The 21126-nt window shown below is 37.9% G+C and overlaps 6 protein-coding genes across 12 annotated transcripts in view; 2 read left to right on the plus strand and 4 right to left on the minus strand.

Annotated features, from left to right (window-relative positions):
• The window catches only part of LOC104805419 (ferredoxin-thioredoxin reductase catalytic chain, chloroplastic), a 2252-nt gene extending 1681 nt beyond the window's left edge, over window positions 1–571 (minus strand). The window contains exons 1-2 of the mRNA XM_010529978.2: window positions 312–571; window positions 93–205 (exon numbers count right to left, since the gene is read on the minus strand). Coding sequence (XP_010528280.1) covers window positions 93–205; window positions 312–408 — 210 coding nt within the window. The 5' untranslated portion in view covers window positions 409–571. The remainder of the gene's footprint in view (window positions 1–92; window positions 206–311) is intronic.
• Window positions 572–737: 166 nt separating this feature from the next.
• Window positions 738–4021, plus strand: LOC104805421 (mannose-1-phosphate guanyltransferase alpha). Its single transcript, XM_010529980.1, has 14 exons — window positions 738–947; window positions 1070–1167; window positions 1524–1624; window positions 1722–1800; window positions 1886–1946; window positions 2042–2088; window positions 2187–2279; window positions 2351–2441; window positions 2655–2703; window positions 2898–3014; window positions 3118–3265; window positions 3357–3449; window positions 3545–3656; window positions 3735–4021. The coding sequence occupies exons 1-14, from the start codon at window positions 890–892 to the stop codon at window positions 3833–3835; spliced, it is 1248 nt and encodes a 415-aa protein (XP_010528282.1). The 5' UTR covers window positions 738–889; the 3' UTR covers window positions 3836–4021.
• LOC104805420 (probable galacturonosyltransferase-like 10) lies at window positions 3912–5597 on the minus strand. Its single transcript, XM_010529979.1, has one exon. The coding sequence runs from the start codon at window positions 5206–5208 to the stop codon at window positions 4099–4101; it is 1110 nt and encodes a 369-aa protein (XP_010528281.1). The 5' UTR covers window positions 5209–5597; the 3' UTR covers window positions 3912–4098.
• A 1495-nt stretch (window positions 5598–7092) lies between these two features.
• Window positions 7093–15482, minus strand: LOC104805422 (paired amphipathic helix protein Sin3-like 2). 2 transcript variants are annotated; one of them, XM_010529981.2, is made up of 22 exons: window positions 15129–15482; window positions 14962–15035; window positions 14072–14290; window positions 13791–13971; window positions 13615–13713; window positions 13329–13496; window positions 12962–13250; window positions 12374–12510; window positions 11885–11960; window positions 11767–11796; window positions 11485–11678; window positions 11245–11399; window positions 10972–11093; window positions 10634–10888; window positions 9742–10398; window positions 9523–9605; window positions 8878–9411; window positions 8634–8734; window positions 8412–8550; window positions 8180–8332; window positions 7912–8075; window positions 7093–7470 (listed from the first exon to the last, which is right to left on the minus strand). In XM_010529981.2, exons 2-22 carry the CDS (start codon window positions 15033–15035, stop codon window positions 7455–7457), a joined length of 3846 nt encoding a protein of 1281 aa, XP_010528283.1. In that variant the 5' UTR covers window positions 15129–15482; the 3' UTR covers window positions 7093–7454. The 2 variants fall into 2 exon arrangements, with proteins under 2 accessions (XP_010528283.1, XP_010528284.1); XM_010529982.2 differs by having other exon boundaries at window positions 7094–7470; window positions 12962–13244.
• A 1900-nt stretch (window positions 15483–17382) lies between these two features.
• On the plus strand, window positions 17383–20635 carry LOC104805424 (spindle assembly checkpoint component MAD1). Of its 3 annotated transcripts, XM_010529990.2 has the most exons (10): window positions 17383–17468; window positions 17736–17905; window positions 18000–18062; window positions 18212–18231; window positions 18325–18369; window positions 18456–18517; window positions 18610–18740; window positions 18897–18985; window positions 19207–19330; window positions 20558–20635. In XM_010529990.2, the coding sequence occupies exons 1-10, from the start codon at window positions 17396–17398 to the stop codon at window positions 20573–20575; spliced, it is 795 nt and encodes a 264-aa protein (XP_010528292.1). In that variant the 5' UTR covers window positions 17383–17395; the 3' UTR covers window positions 20576–20635. The 3 variants fall into 3 exon arrangements, with proteins under 3 accessions (XP_010528292.1, XP_010528291.1, XP_010528290.1); XM_010529989.1 differs by lacking the exons at window positions 19207–19330; window positions 20558–20635 and having other exon boundaries at window positions 18903–19026; XM_010529988.1 differs by lacking the exons at window positions 19207–19330; window positions 20558–20635 and having other exon boundaries at window positions 18613–18740; window positions 18897–19026.
• Window positions 19020–21126, minus strand: part of LOC104805423 (type IV inositol polyphosphate 5-phosphatase 7-like) — a 3349-nt gene continuing 1242 nt past the window's right edge. Inside the window, exons 5-10 of one of the 4 annotated variants that reach the window (XM_010529983.2) lie at window positions 20619–21115; window positions 20101–20364; window positions 19828–20018; window positions 19685–19728; window positions 19436–19572; window positions 19031–19252 (exon numbers count right to left, since the gene is read on the minus strand). In XM_010529983.2, the coding sequence (XP_010528285.1) occupies window positions 19850–20018; window positions 20101–20364; window positions 20619–21115 (930 nt within the window). In that variant the 3' untranslated portion in view covers window positions 19031–19252; window positions 19436–19572; window positions 19685–19728; window positions 19828–19849. Of the gene's footprint in view, window positions 19573–19684; window positions 19758–19827; window positions 20019–20100; window positions 20365–20618; window positions 21116–21126 lie in introns of all 4 variants that reach the window. The other 3 variants (XM_019201521.1, XM_019201520.1, XM_019201519.1) reach the window with 3 other exon arrangements.

Consider the following 21126-nt stretch of genomic DNA (forward strand, 5'->3'; position numbering starts at 1 on the left):
CCCCCCCCCCCCGGTCATAGATTCAATACAGATGAGAATGTTATTCAGTAGCATATAGGTGAAATCAAGATTAACACCATGAAATATTATACCTTAATCACGACCGCAGTAACTCCTTTATCAACACAGAAGTACGTTCCCGAGCGACGAGCGTATTGCTCGGAGAACTTCCTCATGATCTCCACAGATTTCTCCGACGGTTCCGCTGCAGAGAAGCAAATTCAACCCAAACCCATCTCAGTAAATTCAATTTTCAAGCGATAAAACAAGAAATCAGAACAAACTAGAGGAGAAAAAGGATTGAAATTTACATTTCGCTCGGATTACAGAGCGCCGGGAAGAGGTTCTCGGAGAGGCAAGTGGCACCCAAACGGAGCTGAAGCTACACGAAGCCGCTTGAAGATTCATGGGTTTCGATCTTTATTCTCCAAAAAAAACGAGGGCTTTGTGAAATATATCTGATTTTCGCGAACAAAGACTCAAAGTTTCCTCCTTTATTCTTGGATTTTCGATTCTGTAGCTGCAGATCGAACTTCAGATTTTAGTTCTGTTTTTTTCCCCTTTTCAGATATTTTTTGTGTTTATTGTTTGCCACTCGTCTTGAAAATATCAACTCATAATCCAATGTTCGCCAGAAGGCCAAACTCTCTGACTCATACAGAGGCTCTCTATAACCATTCAATCTATTGTAAAATTGAAATTTGGATGGATACACTCAGATGGTTTACACTGGTTTTCCCGGTTTAGATCTGGTTAAGAATGATTTGATTCCGAGTTCATCTTCTTTATTCTCGTGTGTTTTTTTCTCAGATTTGAAAACGTGCGATACGGACGCCGCTGATCATCGTGTTGACTGTTGAGGGATCTAGGGTTTTTGTTTCGGACCCACATGGAGTCGCCGGAGGAGAAAGTCGTCGCCGTGATCATGGTCGGTGGTCCCACCAAAGGTGACAACACCCTCCAGTTTCTGATTTCCTCTCTTCTTTGGGAAGAAAAATTTTTAAATTCGAGTTCCGTTTTCTTATCATTGGATTTTTTGATCGTTTTTTGGGCGTTGGCTTCACTTTAGGAACTCGTTTTCGGCCATTATCGTTCAACACACCTAAGCCGCTTTTTCCTTTGGCTGGTCAGCCCATGGTTCATCATCCTATTTCTGCTTGTAAAAGGGTTTGTTTCTCTATACTCAGCATTTTCTGTTTGTTTCTTGAGAAAATTTTGGAAAATTTCTATGATTCGCTGTTACTTGTTTGAAGCTCAACGAAAGTCTCTAGATTTATGTGAGAAAATATGGATTGGCTATTGTAGTGTTGGTTATGGATGAATAGCTTGAACAAGTTGTGACGTTTTTAACTTTAGACCCAGGGAACTAAAGAATAGGTGGCCGATAAACTTGGGAAACTCTATAAAGTTCTAAACTTTGCGTTGTTGATTGTTCAGATGGCTTGAGAAAGTAGCAATCTTTTCACATATAAGGATATGAGAAGCATGCTTATGTTACTGATGCGGTACATGATATTTGGCAGATACCGAATTTGGCACGAATATTTCTAATCGGGTTCTACGAAGAAAAAGAGTTTGCATTGTATGTGTCTTCAATTTCTAGCGAGCTGAAAATACCAGTGAGGTAAGTGGGTAAGTTAGTAGTTATGTATCCTGTGTTTCGATTTTGGACCCATTGCTAAATATTCTCATGCTTGCTCCTGTTTAATGGGTTGATGCAGATATTTGAAAGAAGACAAACCCCATGGCTCAGCTGGTGCCCTTTATTACTTTCGAGATATAATCATGGAAGACAAACCGGTTTGATAGCTCATGGATTTCTCGTCCTAATTCATGTTCCTTATATTATATGGTTTACTCTGAAATATGGTTTTTTGTTGAGCAGTCACATATTTTTCTTCTGAATTGCGATGTTTGCTGTTCTTTCCCACTTCGAGAAATGCTCGGTAATCTTCATAAATTCTTTCATTTTTAGTTCCATTTTATCTGTTCTCTTTTTTCGAAAACATATGTATCTGATGCAACTTCACAATTTTGGCAGAAGCGCATAGAAGATTCAGTGGGATTGGAACAATGTTAGTCATCAAGGTTCGGTGTCCTTATCACTTTTGCTTGGTTGGAAGATTTCACATAGAAAACAGAAGTAAAATCAGCGAGAATTTTATTTCTGTCTGGATCTTGGTTAGGTTTCTGCAGAATCAGCCAACCAGTTCGGAGAGCTAATTGCTGATACTGTTACCAAAGAACTTTTGCATTATACAGAAAAACCGGAAACTTTTGTAAGTCTTTGCTAAAGCCTCCTGTTTTGTATTTTGCGATAGCAGTGTAAACTTCTTTACACTTGATGCAGGTAAGTGACTTGATAAACTGCGGTGTATATGTCTTTACTCCTGATATTTTCAGTGCCATAAAGGGAGTATACAGTCACCTGGAAGACCGATGTAAGTGCTAACTCTTGGTTTATCTTCAGGCTTGTATTATATTCAACTCGAGTTTTTTTTACTTGCTTGGTTCACCTTGAGTCATAATTTTTGAATCTTCTATTATTACTCTCTCTTTCTATGTGTTTGTGAGCGGAATGCGGAAAGGTGTGTTTCCTTCTGAAAATGACTCGTCTTACAATCTTTGAATCCTTTTGTACTAAAATTTGACAGTTGGCATCTGTCGGGTTTCCAGCTTTGACCACTTCCAATCCACGACGAGGTACGCTATCCTTGCTGTTATATGCATTGCCTTGTTTGATGTCAAATTTTTCAGTGATCTTTCTTGTTCCTTTTTAGCAAGTTCACAAAAATAGTGAATGGTGGTATCATTTGTGGAAAAGCCCTCAACTTTACTGAACAACTTTTTGCTGATGCTTCTTCATGAATAAGTCATCCGTGAAATTATCTCGACAGGTCTGTTCCTGTGGATTTTGTAAGATTAGATCAGGATATCTTGTCACCACTTGCTGGGAAGAAAAAACTATACACATATGAGACTATGGACTTCTGGGAACAGATTAAGACTCCCGGGTGATTTTCCCGCTCCTAATCATCATTTCTATTTTCCCCCTCCCAACTTTTAACATTCTTGTATTTACTGTTCTTCTCACTCATCCTAAAAATGGAAATATAGGGTGTCTCTGAAATGCTCGGCTTTATATCTTTCCCAGTTCTGCCAGACATCGCCTCATCTTTTGGCTGGTGGAGATGGTACCAAGAATGCAATGATAGTCGGTGATGTTTATATTCATCCATCTGTAAAAGTGCACCCAACCGCTAAGGTATTTTTGTCTCATGAACTAGTTTCCATCAAACGTAGTAGCAGATATTTGAAGTACCGAATGTCCTGAAAGTTTTGTTCTTTGGACAAAGATTGGTCCAAATGTGTCTATATCAGCAAATGTTCGTGTTGGGCCAGGTGTAAGGCTCATAAACTGCATAATCTTGGACAATGTTGAAATCAAGGTAATGAATGAGCTCCACTGGTCAAGCTTCGATATCTGCTTAAAGATTGTTAAAAGAAAGCATACTTTATGTCGTATTTGTTATCTGACATGCAGGATAATGCTGTTGTTATCAACTCGATCATCGGGTGGAAATCATCTCTAGGGAGATGGTCACGAGTTCAGGGGAATGAGGACTACAATGCAAAGCTCGGGATTACGATTCTAGGTAATGGGTTCCTCTTTTTCCGTCGTTTTTTAAAGGGTTTTCGTTTTTAACAGATTTTCTTATGCATATACGCTCCAGGAGAAGCCGTGACTGTTGAAGATGAAGTCGTGATCGTGAACAGCATTGTTCTCCCAAACAAGAGTCTTCACGTCAGCTTTCAAGACGAGATAATCTTGTGAAGTATTTACATGCCACCATTCATAACTTCACGGCAATGAACTGTCTAAGAGGAAAAGAAACAATAGGTTCAGTAAAAAACCCAGGGCTCAAACTGTATAATGCTTAGCTCAGTTTATTGAAGGATTGGTACTGTGTACAAGAACAGCTTAGAAAAACGAATGAATCTTCATTGTGTTTCGGTTTTATGTACAAACTCTCTCTACTAACCAAAAAAGAATCCATGAATCTTGAAGCATCAATGTGAAAGGAAACAAAAAATGAATCAAAGAATTTCTGGTTCTTGATTGTGTTGCAGGTACTGCCTCTGTGACTTGTGAAGATCATAAGGCGCCCATAGATAGTCAATAGGGCATGGCCTGCCTTTATCGATCCGTACCCATGGCTTCCCTTTCCCACTCCAATGAATCAAACTGACCGGACCAGGGTGTAGTGACCGGCAACTGCTCACTACGTTATCACCACCTAGACCGTGCTGGTTCCACCTGTGGTCGATGGGTTCTATCTCTCCTGCAAACACCAGCAAGAATGGAGGCAACGATCCCAGTTCGTAGATTCTCTTCTCCTTCTGAATCTTCATCCAATTCTCGATCTTTCTGCTGTAATCACCCTCTCTCCATCTCTCCAGATCGATCACCATGACTCCAGTGTTGAAATAACATGGGTTTTTCCCAGAAAAGGTGCTAGAAAGCTCCCGGACGGTCCAGAAACGACCTGAGAAGTACTTGGTGAAGTTCGCATGGCAGTACTCAGGTGCTCCGATTGTTCTTGACCCAGATAGCGAAATCTTCCATAGTTTCTGGATGTCATCCACAACGATCACATCTGAATCCAGATATATCACACGTTGGACGCAAGGCAAGAGAATATCAGCCAAGTAGCTCCTCGCATAGTTCAGAGGATTGTCAAGAGCTTGTCTTATAGACGAAGAGATGAGATTCTTCACACGAGTCTCGTCAAAGGAGTAGACTTTGAAACTCAGAGACGGGAAGACGAAGGAAAGGGTATGAGAGAGAAAACTATTGCCTGGATCTTGGAAACTCGAATCGGAAGCTATGAAGTGGAAGAAGATGTTCTCCGGACAAGATGTGTGCTTGAGGATGGAATGAACAGCAGATACAGTGCCTCGCAAGTAAGCCGGGTCGAGGGTCATTGCAATATGAACAGCTGAAGGATCACAGGACAATAATAGCCTGTTCTTGGCCAAAACAGAGCATTCTGGTCCGTTCTGATATGCAGGGGCCTCTATAAACTCTGCAGAGGCGTCGAATGATCTTCCTTTTGGGAGTAATCGAATGGATTCGACGGAGAAGAAGGATGCAGAGACTAGAAACAAGATTATGATCCTCGAAACTAGTCCGAAACCAGACATCATCAGAAGAGAAGTGATCAGTTTCAATCCCTGTCTTGTTTCTGATAAAAACTACTGAGAAAATCTTGGAAGGGTTTCGGAAAACTGTTAGGGTCTGGTTCTTGAAAATGTCGGAGGAGGGTTTCTGGCTTTTGTTGCAGAGACAGAGGAGAGAGGAAACGAATGTAGAAGAAGAAGGAGACGAAGACACGGAAGGTTCAAAGAGGCAAATGCGTGTTGAGGAGACGAAACGCGGTTTTGTAATAATAAGACCAGAGGGAGGGTCAAATTCGCTGGTTTGAAACTCGCTATCATTGATTGTCATATGTTATTATTATTTCTTGATGCATTCATTTGTCATTATTTCTTGTTTCTAGATTAATGTTTTTTTTTTTCTTTTTCAAGAATCGTGTTCAGTAATATTCATTATCAAATACTAAATACAAAGCATTTGATGATGAATAATCAAATTCAGGAATATGGTTATATATAACCAAAATGTTTGATATTTTGCTAAGTCAAGACCATTCGTGAATTAATAAACTTAACTAATAATGGTAACGAACACAATCAAATTCACAAAAGGAAAGCATGTTAGGTGCAAGGAATCCAGCGATGGGGAAGATGGGTCCAATGGACACATGGGTCCATGTGCTTTGAACATATTTTTAATTATTTTCATTTGGTCAGCTTCCCATTTATTATTGGATACAACAAAAAAATTTAAATTAACCATGTGACGCATTCCTCGTTTAGATGGATTTCATTTCGGTTTTCACTCTTTTCTATGACAAGAATTTATTATTCTCCCTAAATAGATTTTGTATTTAATTTCTCCAAAAATACCCAATTCTATTGGTTAATATCATGTGAAATAAATCTAAGTTGTATTACGATAGTAATGAATTTTATCACATTTTATTGTACAACCCTGCCACGTTGTACTGTTGTATTTCAGTTATTTGGCACCATGCAAATGAATACTATACGGCAAGACCCACGGTCCAATAATAAATCACATAATAGTATGTTTCGGTTGAAATCAAACCTGAAAAACATTGAAGTCTACCACCAACCTCTTTGTATGTCCACCAATAAAAAATTCAAAGGTAAATTATATCAAAACATGAAATTTGAAATCTATTCCAAGATTTTATCAGTAATCATTAGCAGAGTTGTTGCTCCAAACATGTTCATGCAAATCTGTGCATTATTCAGAGTATATGAAGTGGTACCCTTTATTTTATTTTGGGTTTGGACCGACTTATATTAATCATGCAGCTGCTTTTAAATTTCTATAAAAAGAATTGAAATAACTTGAAAATAAAGTCTCTCTTTCTTATTATTATTTAATTAATTTAGTATTTATGTACAGCTGTGTGTGCGGCTGCTGGTTGGCAGTCCAAATTCTGTATAATCTTTTCGTATGTTTACTTATTTTACATAATCATGAAATTTCGCAACATTAGCATTAGCAATTCTAGAGAATTATTAGAAAACAAAAAAACTTTAGGTACGTTTGGTACGGTTAGCTTCAATTCAATAATGTGCAACCAATAATCACTTATTATAAATCCACTAGACTTTCCCTTTTTCGTCGTGCATGTTTTGAAGAAAAACGATGTTGATTACAAAGTAACTCCAAACTAAATAATATTTAGCTAATTGTTAATTAAAATGCTGATTAATTATTAGTTAAAGAGATTATTAGTTCGTTTTTGTGATTTCTTGAATGATTTCCTTTGTTCAATTGAAAATTCGTCTGAATTTAAACAAATAAATAAATAAATTTATTGATTCATTACAATATCTTCTTTTGTACAAAGATATATTATATTATAATTAAAATCGGCCAAACAGGATAATATATCTTAATTCATATAGAAATGTCCATTTTATAACAATGAATATTGAATGGTATCTAACCGACTTCGGCCGCGAAATGGATCATAGGGAGAAAGCTTTCCTTTCTTAAACTTTTAAAAATTACGCCTGTGCGCCTAAAATAAAACTAATTACAAAATCAGCCCAAAATTATGAAAAGGCGCAGAATTGCGTTTAGTGAAAAAAAAGGGACATGAAATTAGGCTATGAATTCAAGCAACGCAAACAAGAGTTAAAAACCACATTCTTATGTTTTGCTTCCACTGAATATGAATCTGTCCTCGAAAGTTCCCTCTCGAGACGTTATAACTATCAACGTTAGAGCGATTCGCGAGAGAGAATCACCACCTTATGGATGATGATTAGGAGGAAGAAAGAATACATCTTTAAGACGAGGAAGATCTGTGACAAAAAAACAGACAAGGAAGAAGGATGATTAGAGGGGAGACATTATGTTCAAAAGATGAAGAACACATATGATGGATGTGAGTTCATGATCTACGAGAAAAATGTGTCAAGCCATGTTGAGATAAATATCGGTTCCTATCCGAGAAATTAGCAGTAAAAAACTTTGTCTAAGATTGCGATATCTCGAAGAATCATGGACTCTCCCTACATAAAAATCATTCCTTTGCGGATAGGTTTTGAGAAAAGGGTCTAAACCAAACATTATGGAACCTAAAATTTCACGCAGGACCTCCAATAGAACCTAGTCCCTAAACCCTAAATCTAAAAATCCTAAACCCTTTTGGTGGGTTTGTTCGACTGACACCCTTTCATTTAAAATGAAGTTCTAACATGGGTTTAGAAGACGAACGGGTAAGGAAACCGCTGATTACTTACCTCGGTAATGCAGTAACTTCTGCTTCCTTTCCATTGGGAGAGGCAGATAAGCCTTTGTTATGGAGGTCATCAGCAATGTAGGGTTTGTTGGATAATCCCTTTGGCTCGGGAGTTTCAGCAACAGAATCCATCAAATGAATGGTGAGCTCATGAGGAGAGGATGACTAACAAAAAAGCATTATCAAGAAGAGATTGGTAAATCAAGTCAGCTGTAACAGAGATATCATCCGGAGTAACGCATACAAGAACAGGGGACTAGAGGGCTTACACATTCAAACAGATACATATTTTCCTCCTGGAGCAGCACTCTTGCATTTTCATAGTAAACTGAATCGGTCCTAGTACGAGGATTGTGAGAGTTTTCATATTCATACTGTTGGAGAAGCTTCTTATCTGTCTCCTCGGTCGCAGTCATTTGGAGCTGCAAAAAGGAATCAAGTTCAGAAATATGGCCTGTGAACATCGATATGGGAAGGACTATAGGCGCAGTGACGAGTAACCTGTTTCACCAATTTGAATATCAACTTGTCCAATGTGAATAACACATAAGAATGATTTCCGATAATAGCTCGGCATTCATCCTCAAACCTCGCGTTATCAGCTGATCCATCGAGAAGACTGCACAGAGCGCTCATAAATCTGCATGTATGCAACAAGTGAATCAAAATTGTCATTTGCATAAATACTCATGATTAGACAGGCACTGATAAACCTCCTATTACCTAGTGTACCGGTCCAAAGGACTAGAATCCTTGCAGTTCCTCCATTTCACGTCAGCTGCTGTAGAATTTGTTTTTGCAGCTAGGATTCTCTCATACAAGGTCTGCGATAGAGATGTGTTTCGGCATAAGACACTAAAACAACGAAAACTGAGGAAACGATGTAATGGAGCCTATCTCCAAAACTACTTCTGATAGAAGGACAGAAACATTCATACAATGTACATGAAAATCAACTTAGATTTACCTGATGTAACCTGAAAAGCACATAAAAATCATCGTTGCCGAAGAAAATCCGCAAATCTCTCCTTTCTTCGGTAGTTGGGACATGCTTTGCAAGGGGCTTTAGGGACAAAGAAACATATTCCAAACAGGTTGGAGCAGGACTTGTACTGGTCAACCTGTCTGCTTTTTCGTCAGTCTCTGCATTGTCATCCAAGTTGCTTTGTTCTCCTTCCCCTGCTCCACATTCATCTCTCAAGCAGTCGCCATGGAGAGAGCTACTTACATGCCCGACTTTGCAAGCATCTTCGCTGCCTTCATTATGAGCATCCTTATCTCCTTGAACTTCGTGAGATTTCTGCTCTTCACAACTGCTAGATTGATGTTGCGATGGCACGGGAATGACAAAGTTATCCTCTTCCATATCCACGTCAGGAGATAATTCACCCTCTTCCTTCTCAATTTCTGGAAGTTTACTAGATTTACCATGATGTGTATCACAAGAATCACTCAGTACCACTCCACCCGGTAATACTGCTGGAGTTTTAGCCTCTCCATCCTGAAATAAATCCACTAAGGATTAATAATAATGATAAGAACAATTCTTGATCAGTAGAAACCTGCTTGGACAATATAAACCAGTGAAATAAGAAGAGAGATGACTTGACACCTGGAATGAAGGTATAGCATTGTGTTCAGGTAGATGATCCTCAGCTGAAGCTTCTTTATTCCGGGGGTCATTTCCCTCAGAACCTTGACAAAGAAAAAGAAAGAATAGGTCCAAAAACCATGATAAATACAAATCAAACAACGATAAAACTATATGGATCAGTATACGCAGAAAAACTAATGATTTATCACTTGATTCATCTACACTACATTCCATTACCTTTTCCTGCTTGATCACCAAGTGACTGAACTGAAATGGCTACTATTTCACCACCTTCCACTTGTTCACTTCCATCATGCCGCTTCTCAGTTTCCTCTACGCCAGCCACTTCCTTATCTACGTTGTCAGAAGAACCAGTAGGATCATCTTTACCGGTGTGATCAGCTTTCCCATGACTTTCCTCGGCCCCACAAACCTCATTTATCAAACTGCTTCCACCAAGACCCGGGACCAGTGGCAAAACATTCTCATCTCTAGTCTCAGCTACTTTTAATTGCCTAGATGTTAGTTCAGACATGACAGTGACAGGCTTTCCAATTGAATACGCTGGTACTGGTTCATTATTTACCGTCTCAGCTTGTTTTCTTTCTCCAACATCTTCAACAGCTTCTGCACCAATAGAGCGAGGAGAGACACCAAGGAAAGTCTCCAAGAATTTATTCCACAATCCCATAATTTTACTAATCTGTTCTTTGGAACAGATCTCTTCGCATGAAAATTGTAGAAGCTTGTGCAAGTCTTCATGTATACTAGCATCACCAAATTCATATTTGAGATGTGGAACCATGGGGTGCCTATGACTGGCATCAATAACCAGGGGAAAACTACTTTCCTTCCGCATCTTCTTTTTCAATTCCTCGATTTCAGCAACCAAAGCTGCATATGAGTTAAAAAAGTGCCCATAAGAAGAGGAAGAGAGATGAAAAGCATTAGAGAACCAGAAACACGAAATTCGAAGTCACTCCAAAAAACAGAACAAAAAAGTTGTATAAGCCCTCTATTTACAAGCCTCGCAAAACTCCCGAATCCAACTGGTGAACTCTCAAACAATGTGCAAACCCTTTCTATCTTCTGGAAGTTGCAAAATAAATTAGCAGAAATCTCAACTTACCTTTCATGCTCAAGTTCTTCGGGTCTTGCTGCTTGAAGTAGAAGCTGCGATGATCAAGTGATTTATAATGGTTTTTAGCATATACTTCAGCCCAAACCTTGTTAAATTCTTCACGGCATTTTGACCACTCTTCCTGTTTCTGCTTCAGGCGAGTAAGGATAACAGGCAGTACAAGAGCAGGATTTCTGTACAATACTTCAAGTACATCAAGACCGTGGTCTCCGTACAGCCGTTCAATACACCTTAAATTTATAGCTGAATAACAATCAATCAGTTAGAAGAGCACAAATATATAAGCCAAAAATTCTGGAGGGGGAAACAAAGACAAGCTCACAGACCAGTGAAGTAGTCTTCAATTCGAATTGGCCTATCCATATTGTTTTCGATAATGCACTTCAATAGAGCCTCTCCACGTTTAGCAGTATAGTTCACATTTTCCAACAATATATCCAGCTCAAATCTATAATCATCAGAGAAAATAGAATGACAATGTATAAACTAAAGATATGGTCCCAGTTATCGTAAAACTGTTAAATCAGGTACGTATAAATACCAATGGGAAATTGCATGTATAATTAATATCTTGAGCTTGTAAAATCTTATAGCAATACCTATCATCTTCACATCTAAATAAACTTTCTTCAAACTGATTTCTGCGCATGTGCTTAAAGGAGTAGTCTTCACTTCCTGAAGTGACTGATACCCAGTGATCATTCAAGACCTCAATTCCAAGCTCTGATCTATGGCTTGCTGCAGGGATCGGATACTGCCAAAAAATAATCATCAAAGAATGAATTTTATAAAAATCCAAACGGAAACATGGTGAGGAACAAGGTCAAAAGCCTCCATACATCCTGTGGAAGGAGCCTATAGCTGGGAGTACAACGTTCACAATCAGCCAGATCTAGCTCTTGAATTGATTTTGCCCAGTACTTCTCCTTGCATCTTTCCTTTTCTTTAGCAACCTCAATATCATGGTCGTCCTCTCTCTCCCCACCTCCCATTTTTGTTACCCGATTTATATGTCCACCAACACACAGTGATTCTACATGAAAGAGCAAATGATATAAGTAATTATCACTGAAACACCATTAAGCACCATGTAAGTACAGGAGATGTGGTATAATGCATACTTCCACTAATAACACTGGAGAGAAATCCATCTGCAAGAAGGATACTAACGATTAAATCCAAGAAACCAGTAACATAGACAAACAGACACACAAAAAGAGCCAAGAGACTTAGGTTTACCGATATTTTCACATTGCTTCAAGAACTGATTAAACTCATCCATGAGATCAGGATATTCTCCAAGGAGATCAGTCACCTGCAATAGATTAAAATTAGGTGACACATCGTTAAGAACATCACATATCACTGATCTTACAATGGTAAATAGAAACGGCGAGAAAAGGACCAGAAACCAAGCAGAAAAAGAGAATTAAATATTCTTTTTCTTAAAAAATAATGAAAAAGTTAAATGTCCCAATGAAGCATAGCAAAGTCCTGGAACTATATGCTCTACGGAAACCTGATTTACGGGGACAAATTTTTAAGCCAAAAAGTACGCAAGATATGTCAATGGCCGAAATGGAAGAAGAGCAAAAATGGTCCAATATTAATTAAAATCATTTAGATTTGTTCAAATCAAGATATGAGGACTATAACGGATGCTATGCTTTAACGGATAAACAATCATGCTAGAAAACTTTGTAAAACCATAAAGAATCTTCGGCCTACCAAATTCTGCAAGTCATTTCGTTTAATTATTCCAGTACTAAATATATCAAGGCACTTCAAGAATGCCTGGTAATCTTCTTGGCTGCATAACCTCTCCTTGACTTTCTCGCAGAAACTACATGCCTGGTCATAGATGCCTGGTTAACAATGGCAAACAGGAAAAAAAGGTATGAGAGTTTATCATCTCTAGAAAGATAATGATACTTAAAATAAAAGGCCCATAACAATGAGCAAAACGTTCACACCATCTACTCTGGTGTCTCCATGATTCACCGTGGGAAAGTTGTCAAACACTAGAATTAGCGTTCTCTTGGTCAAACACAACTAACATAATGGAATTGACGGAATAAAACCTTAAGTAGTAAAGAGAGTGATAAAGACATACAGATCACCATGAAATGAACCTCAAAACCCAATCAAGTAAGTTCGTTTAAACCACTGAAGACAATATAGCGTTTTAGGAACTAGAATTCAAATTATGATATAATAAATTATCCTCAGTTGGAATGGCATTTAAAGGCGACACAAACAAGAGTGACCTTGGGAAAATACTGTCTATTGATGTGGTCAATTAATCACTTAGCCTACCTTTTTCGTCAAATGGGATGTGACCAGAATAGGTCCCGAAACCTTCCATCTTCTTTTCTAGTTTCCTTTTTTCAGGAAAATGCAGCAGACTGGAGTCCCTATCATTGTCTTGCTCGATTTCCATATCATCTTGGCCATGGTTTCTCCCATTTCTATTCTGATTTTCCACACGCCTTCTATATTCTTTATCCATCTTCATTACTCCCTTATTATCATCATAATCAGGGAAATCACTGCCAGTAGCATCACGATCTCCAACAACAGTCTGATCATACCGATGTTGCTGTAACTAGAAAGAGATTAACCTGTCATTAAGAGTTTAAGAAGACAAAGCACCTGCAAAGAGAGAAAACAAACTTTGTGTTACCTTTTCAGCTCGCACTTGCCGCTGCACAGATGCACCACAGCTCTGCTCATAGTATCTCTGAAGTCGTTTACAACCAAACGGGGCCTGCTGGGATGTTGCTGAAACATCTGGTAGAAACCTCATGAATTCCTCAAGCAAATCAGGGTGGCCCAAGAAAAGAGTGGAAACCTAAAAAAGCATAAGGGACATACATGAGAAAATATAACCACAAAAAAAGAGAGGCAAAACAAATCTTCAGACAGAATCCAAAGGTTCCCAAAAAAAAAAACTGAACGAAACAAGGTACCTCTCTGTGAACCTCATGTATGTCCTTGTGCTGTCTTCGGTACATATTCAAGATATCCAAAAAAGATTTGTAAACGTGCTCTTCAGTTTGGAAACGTTTCTGCAGACAGGAATGCTATTTCTTAGAAAACAGAAAGGTCTATGGTGAAAAACATCTCCATAAAAAAGCACTGCTACCTTTATTTTGTTCACCAAGCTTATCGCTTCTTCAAACTCAACTGATTTTTTTGGTGGAGCATCATCCTCTTCGATGGTTATTTCATATCCCTTCGGCAAAAAGGTATTAAAACCATATATCAAGTTCTTATGCTCTTTGAATAATTCTTTAACCCTCCCTATTACACCAGCTGTGTCGGTCCTGCGAGGAATAAAAGTTCAACAGAAGTTGGCAATCAATACTAGCAGTCTAGCACAACTATTTTCCACAATCTAAAATTCATTATATCCAAAGATCCAACCTTTGAGCCTTGAAGTCCTTCATCACCTCAAGAAAAGTCTCGTACTTTTCCCTTTGATCTTGAAATATTTCTTTGACTTCTTTCAGATAGCCCAAGGCATCATTTGTTGTCAATTTCTGAGAAGCAAATGCAACAGCTTCACCTCCCACTCCTCCATCTCCAGCCACTCTTGGCCCAACAACTCCGTGTGCCCCTCCTGAAGCTGGGGTTTGCTCGTACCTGAATAGCCAAGAAAACAAAAAATAAGGAAAAAAAAAACTTTGTGTAGAATTAAAGCGCGAAAACGAGTACTGCAAGATAAAAAAGCCGGCACATTCTCTGGATCTTTTTACTTCTTCATAATAAACTCTAGCCTAATGCGCTCTACTCTATATTTGATCACAAAAACATTTTTTCGTAACAGCAAAATTCTAGAAAGGAAGAATACAAATTTACTGGTTTTGATTTACCCATTGTTTATTTCACGGACTAAAATCTTCAAAGACTCATTTCCATGATAGATCACAAGCTATAAACTTTCGATTCGCTTCAAGAAATGGAATGGAGCATTTAACGCTACCTAGCGTCAAATGACCAAATTTTTTTTGCCCAGATATGCTAAATTATAAGGCTGATCTCATGAACATGCGGCTTACAAAATTTGCCAGATGATAAATGATGATCTCTCCCTCACCAAATTCAGTAATCACACTCAGAATATTTAATATATCAATGGAAAAATCAAGGATCAGTCCAACGCGATAGACTTTATACAGATGCGATTTCACATGTTTATGATCGTAATCGCCAAACAGAACAACTATCCAACAGAGCAAAAACCCGTACGCACACATATATATAAACACATGAATTAATGAATGAAAAAAAAAGGAGCGAGAACATGAACTCACGCTTCTCCGCGAGAGGAGCCAAATGGGCGTTTGAATTGAGAAACAGGAAACACATCATCTCCTGTTCTCTTCATCTGCGAAAACCCAGTAAACAGAAAAGGCTTCGTTTCCAGAAATTCAACAAAAAAAAAATAACAAAACCAGAATCAAAGGAGGAAGACACTCACTTTCCCCGGCTACAGAGATTTTCCCGACGCAAACACGCCGGAATAAGGACACCACCGACAGATCTCGGTTGATTCGAACGGACTGAACAAAATTGGATTAGGAGGAGAACCAGCGACTGCCTTAGTCTGTGATCGGCATGTAAAACGAGACCAACCTCGACCTGCTCTTGCGTTCGGCTATGGCGACCAGGTTTACACGTTGGCAGAGGGAAGGGAATGGGTGCGAGAAGGTGGCCGAGAAAACTGAAAATTTTCCCGAGAATCAAATCAGAGCATGAGTCAAAAACCAAAAAATTTATGGAGGCCGAAGGAAATTCAAAAACCGGTGTTATGGATTTTCTAAGTTTCTACGAGTTTTTTTCTCTTCCTTTTTTTCAATGTGCCAATACTGGGAAAATAACGAATCAGTTGTGCTTTACTTGTTATTGGGCCTTTCAAGTGAATGGGCCTTATAATTCTAGGCCCATTTAGGCTTGTACAGGTGTGACGGACTATATATTTAATTTAATGTTGGATATAATTGGAAATTCAGTTGGATTGAGTCATAAATAAAAAGTATCATTTTGGACACGCAAGGGTGTGATCGAATTTTGTTTATTACTTTAATGGAAATACAACATTATGCGTGGAGAGATATTTATATAAGAATTAAATGCATATATACGATTTTTATCTTTATTAATCAACAGTTAAGTTTACATAAATACCATTTACTGCAAAATTTAGATATTTTTTATTTAATGTTATATTGACGGATTTCTAGTTCCGAGAATAAAGTGAAACGAACTTTGAAGGATTGATCACGTATAGATATTTATATATTCGGGGTTTCTTTTACGTTATTTTTAGGTTTATTTTTTTATATTTATATGTGATTTTTTTTATCGTTTTATATTCCATCAAATTTGATTTATATTTAATTTCTAGATTTTTTAAAATTTTACTTTACAATAATATTTTCTTTCACATTTTTCGGATATTTTAATGTTCCTCCGAATATGGTATGAATTTCTAATCACTTTTTATAAATTGAACTTGATTTTGATATAATTATATATTATTCAATTTGATTCATTCCGATTTTATACCTTTTAAATATTATTTAAAAAGGATTATTTATTGAACACAAATATATTTCAATCCTTATATCGTGGAAGGTAAATATTTTTTTAATGTAAATATTGATGTAAAAAACTACAGAAAATTATATAGAACTACAGAAACAGATGAACCTAGGTATTTTACGATTCTATGATTACTCCTTGTACGTTAATCCATATTCGTAAGTGAACTCGGATTAAATAGTTGGACGATAATACATAAACATAAAACTACATGTTGGTTTTCTTTATTGTTGCGTATGCAATTAATAATTTCCTCAACAATTGTATGAACTCTGTTTCATGTGCATGCATGTGTGCGCATATATGCGTTTAATTATATATACATACACATATATATAAATATTACGTATAATGAAACAAGGAAATAATATTTTTGTGGGATCAACTTGCTTAAACGGGGTGCAAATACAAACGGAAGCTCTACAACCAAACTAATTCCATCTTTCCATAATCAACAAAAGTTTGATTTAAATTGAACCGAGAATCGGAGAAATTTTTTATACTTATTTATGAGTTTCGGATCGATCCAACTCATAAATATAGTAAGAATAAATTTAGAAATAAACAAGAATGACATATCTTATTACCTATTTCGGGATTTTTGAAGTTTTTATAGAGAAATTTATAGAAATATCAAATTAGAATCGAACAATAATGGTAACCCATTTTTTATAACGAGAATAATATAATGTATGAAATCTTGAACTTCATTTTGTGCCTTTGCAATCCGAGATTTCTCATATTTTTTTTTTTTTTTTGTGTTTCTGGAAAATTTAGTTTTTGGGTTTCGTAAAATAATGATGTTTGTTGATAATTAAATATATGAATTAAATGGCCTTATATAAGATGCAATAAAACCCTAAACTTAAATAAACGAGACATTTAGTACTTTATCGATGGTCCAAATAGAATTTTTAACCTCTCTCTATCTCTCTCAAGAGATCAGGTCTATGGATTTATCATTAATTGATTGCTAATATAAGCCAGATATTTTGGGCCGAACGTTTCGAGTATCGTTGGGCTTAATATATGGGCCTTCTTAAGTCGGCCATTAATATACGAATCCGACGCTATTTCTGAAATCAAAATTCAAAACCCAGATCGATCGTTTTTTCGAAAACACGGCTAAACGACGGAGGAATTATGGCGGGAATGGATACGCAGAAGCAGCTCCTCTCTCTGATCCGTGACTTCACCTCCGAAAAATCTCGAGGAGGTAAGATCTTTCACCTGTTACTCTCTGTTTGATTCCCCAGAAAAAAGAATTTCTCGATGTGTCGGATCAAAAAACGGTGAGGAATCGGAAGCGCAGAAGCCGAAAATTGTAAATTCGGACAAATTCTAGAGCAGATGCATCGGTATTTTTGCCTTGGCGCTCCAGCGATGTAGGGTTCAGGCGTTGATTTCATGTTCTACTATCGGTTCTTAATTAACTCGGTAGAAAGAGGAAGATTCTGTTGATTATTAGTGCTATTTTGTATAGAGCAACGAGTGGTTGGATTGAAGAAGCGGATCGAGAATCTTCGATCAGATCTTGAAGCAGCGAACACAAGACTTGAAGATGCAAAGCGGAATAAAGAAACGAGTGAGCAGGAACTCAACGGCTATGAAGTTGAATTGGCTTTGAACGAATCTACGATTCAATCGCTAGAGGTTTCCATTTTTCTGAACTCATGTAGTTTCTTTGATTGCTTTGCATATCTGTAGTGCTTTTCTAAAGTTTTGCTTGAAACCGAACTGCTTTTAGGCCAGGATTGCTCTTGTTCAGGAAGAAATTTCTGCCGTTAGTAAAGAAGTTGATGCTCTTAAGGTACGTGCAAAGCTTTGACGTGTTTTTATATGGAAGCCTCTCATTTTGGGTTCAAAACTGCTCATATTAGTGTCAGGTTATTGTTGTTGATTATTTTCTCTATGAAATTCTTGATTTTCATGGATAACGTGATGCTTGCGGAAACAAAGAATGAAGAAAGCTTACTCAGGTAATTTCTTGATTTTTGCTTATCTAGCTTTTAATTCTTAGCATAAGACTGAGGTCTGCGTTAGATAATTGCGTCTGAACTTTTCTGATGCAGAGATCAGTTTATAAGCCAAATGTTTGGACTGAACAACGAAATAAGGTTCCTCTCCTTTACCTGTGATTACCATAAATCCAAGTTATATGTCCTTGGGTTTTCATGAAGTCAACCTGGTTATATGGTAACAGGAAATTTCAGAAAGCAGTAACTTCCATTTTTGAGAGAGATGATGGTACTGACCTTACAACAGGTGAGTAGCTGGAGATGTTTGCATCATGTCTTTTTCATCGGATCCAAGATAGCTTGTTGTTATGTAGTTGCTTGCTAATGCTTTTGTACCAGAAGGCATCAAAGTTTTTCAGGATGGCTGTAGAACCGCTTCAAGAACTGTTGAGGATATGCTAGCTGATATAAATTCTCAACTAGAAAAGGAGGAAGAAGAATACCTGGCAGAACAACATATACAGAAAGAGGTAATGGTTTTTCTCATGAGCTAAAGTATTTTTGAAAGTTCATTGTCATAGGAAGTGTTGTTTGCTTGGTTATCCAATTTCTGTTGCAGGAAGTTTACTAATCATCTTCTGGGCAGAAAATATTCCGACAGGATATCTTATTGTCTCTCTCTGCAGCTGCAGATGGTGCTTGATGATTATGAGAAGAAATTCTCTCTCATGGAGGCAATAACAGAAAAAACAAAATCATTGCAGGATCTCACAAGATATCCTGAGTTGCATTAGTTACAAAACCACAGATGAATCACAGATCTTACAAGATGTCATTGTGAACATTTCATTGATATACTACACTGAACATGAATGATCACACGTAATTCCCAACTGGAGTTTGTTAAAAAGTGTTAATTAGGTCAAAACAGGACATGTAGCTTTGACTTGTTAGAAAAAAACTATTAAGACTTGATGTTTCCTTGACCTTTAACAAGCAGACTTCCGACTTGGAACAGAGGCTCGCTTCACTCAGTGAGGAGCTGCAAAAGAAATGCAGATGCCCACGTTGCCAAACTGAAAACTTAGAAGCTTTGAGCAAACTTCTTCAGGAAGATCAAGTAAGTTAACTTTTTCCAAGCTATTTTGCTTTCGATGTTTCTAGCAATCTATGTTTCTCAAATGTCATCAAGATATTAGAACCAAAAGGGCTTGGAACTTCATACCCTTGTTTCTATGGGCATATCTGGTGGTGAAAAAGTGGATGTACAGCGTAATGTCAACTTTATAGTCCTCTTCACTAGTGTCCATGTACAGGAAATAGTTGGCACTTGTACATATGTGCTCCCCTTTCCTGGTTGTCCTGAAGTCATTTGCCAAATCTTTAAGTTTATTCATCTTAAAGAAACAAATTCATTTCCACTAAATCTCAAAAGAAAGAAAGAGTAAAGGTGATAAGTATCATGTAGACATACCGGCTTTCAGTTGGGTCAGCCTGTAGCAGCCATTCTTTACCATCCTGAAACAATGTCCGGGTTGTTTGGAGAGCTACAGTGCGATATGATCTAAAATCTCGAGGAATACCAAAAACGTATGTGTGCCAAGAACTAGTACTTACTGTTTCTCTAAGAGCTGCAATGTCAGGAAGCATATTCTGCGAAGGGGGTAACACTTGGTTTCTTGTGATCTAGGACTTCTATATGTGTAGAGAATAGTGCATACACGGGTCGATGATCAGAAAACCGACTTTCACTTCGAGAATAGGAGAGCTGTTTCAGACCTTTCCCATAACATAGGATTCTGTCGCACCTAAACACATAGACGAGTTTTATAGAGAGTATGATTGAGTAATCTAGTTGGAAACCAATATAGAGATAGTTAAGAGCTTTACCATGCCGGGGTTCTTTGTTTCTCTCCTACTCGGCTTGCAACTCCACCTGAGTATCTGTCGAAATTTGAGGAACAATACTTGTAGGTCGGAGGAAACTCTATGCCCCCTTCCTTCCATCCTTGGAAAACTCCACCTTCTCCTTGTTCTTCTCGTAGCTGATCAAACCGTTGCAATGCTTTCCAATCTTGCTTCTGTACTAGGCGTCTTGCTAAATCGTCGTCCAAGCATAACCTGTAGTTTAGGTCCCCGAACCAAAATATTCGGCTACTCCACATGATGAAATTATGAGATTAGATTTCATACCACTAGCTGACTAGCTCGAATCTATCGGCTTCATGATACTAATAGAAGTTTGTGCCAAAGTCTATTGTACCAAGGTTGAACTTGTAGATTTCCATTAGCATATCTCTTTTCTGCTTGCTTTTTTTATTTACAATTCATCTTTATTGTTTTGCAGAGCGTGCTAGCATATTAGTTAGCCGACCATATTTGTGGTTCCTCGAAGATGGAGGACTTACTCGTGTCCCAAGATGGTGAGAGATCCCCTGTCACCTTTTGAGGATTTGGGAAAACGAGTTCTCCGGAAAATCTCCAAAACCTGGTTGTTCCTTCTTCCTTCATCACCCTTCTTCTCCCCCGAAGCCAAATGTGCAGCGATGAAGCAAAAACGTGTCCCTTCTATCGACATGCTGATGGAGACAGAGCCTTTGTTTCCAAGACAGCCCATGAGACCACAAGCCACTGAACAGAACCTCAAATCCGACACCTGAAACCTTCTTAACACTTCATTCCTTATCCACACGCTTAAAAATACGCCTACCATCTTCTTGCTTGCCAGTAGTTTGTATTTGCTCTCTACCAAAAGATTCTCATCCCGTGTTCTTGATCTCTCTCGTTTCAGGTTTCCTGCTCTCGGACTACTTGAGATGTTGTGAGTCAGCCTCGGAGTCAGCCATGGACAACCGTATCTGTAGTTGAGAGCCTTTCCTATCAGCAGATTCCAGTTACGCTCTTCCTTCTTGTTTT

Source organism: Tarenaya hassleriana, unplaced genomic scaffold, assembly GCF_000463585.1.
Source record: "Tarenaya hassleriana unplaced genomic scaffold, ASM46358v1 Cleome11, whole genome shotgun sequence".
Lineage (NCBI taxonomy): Eukaryota > Viridiplantae > Streptophyta > Magnoliopsida > Brassicales > Cleomaceae > Tarenaya > Tarenaya hassleriana.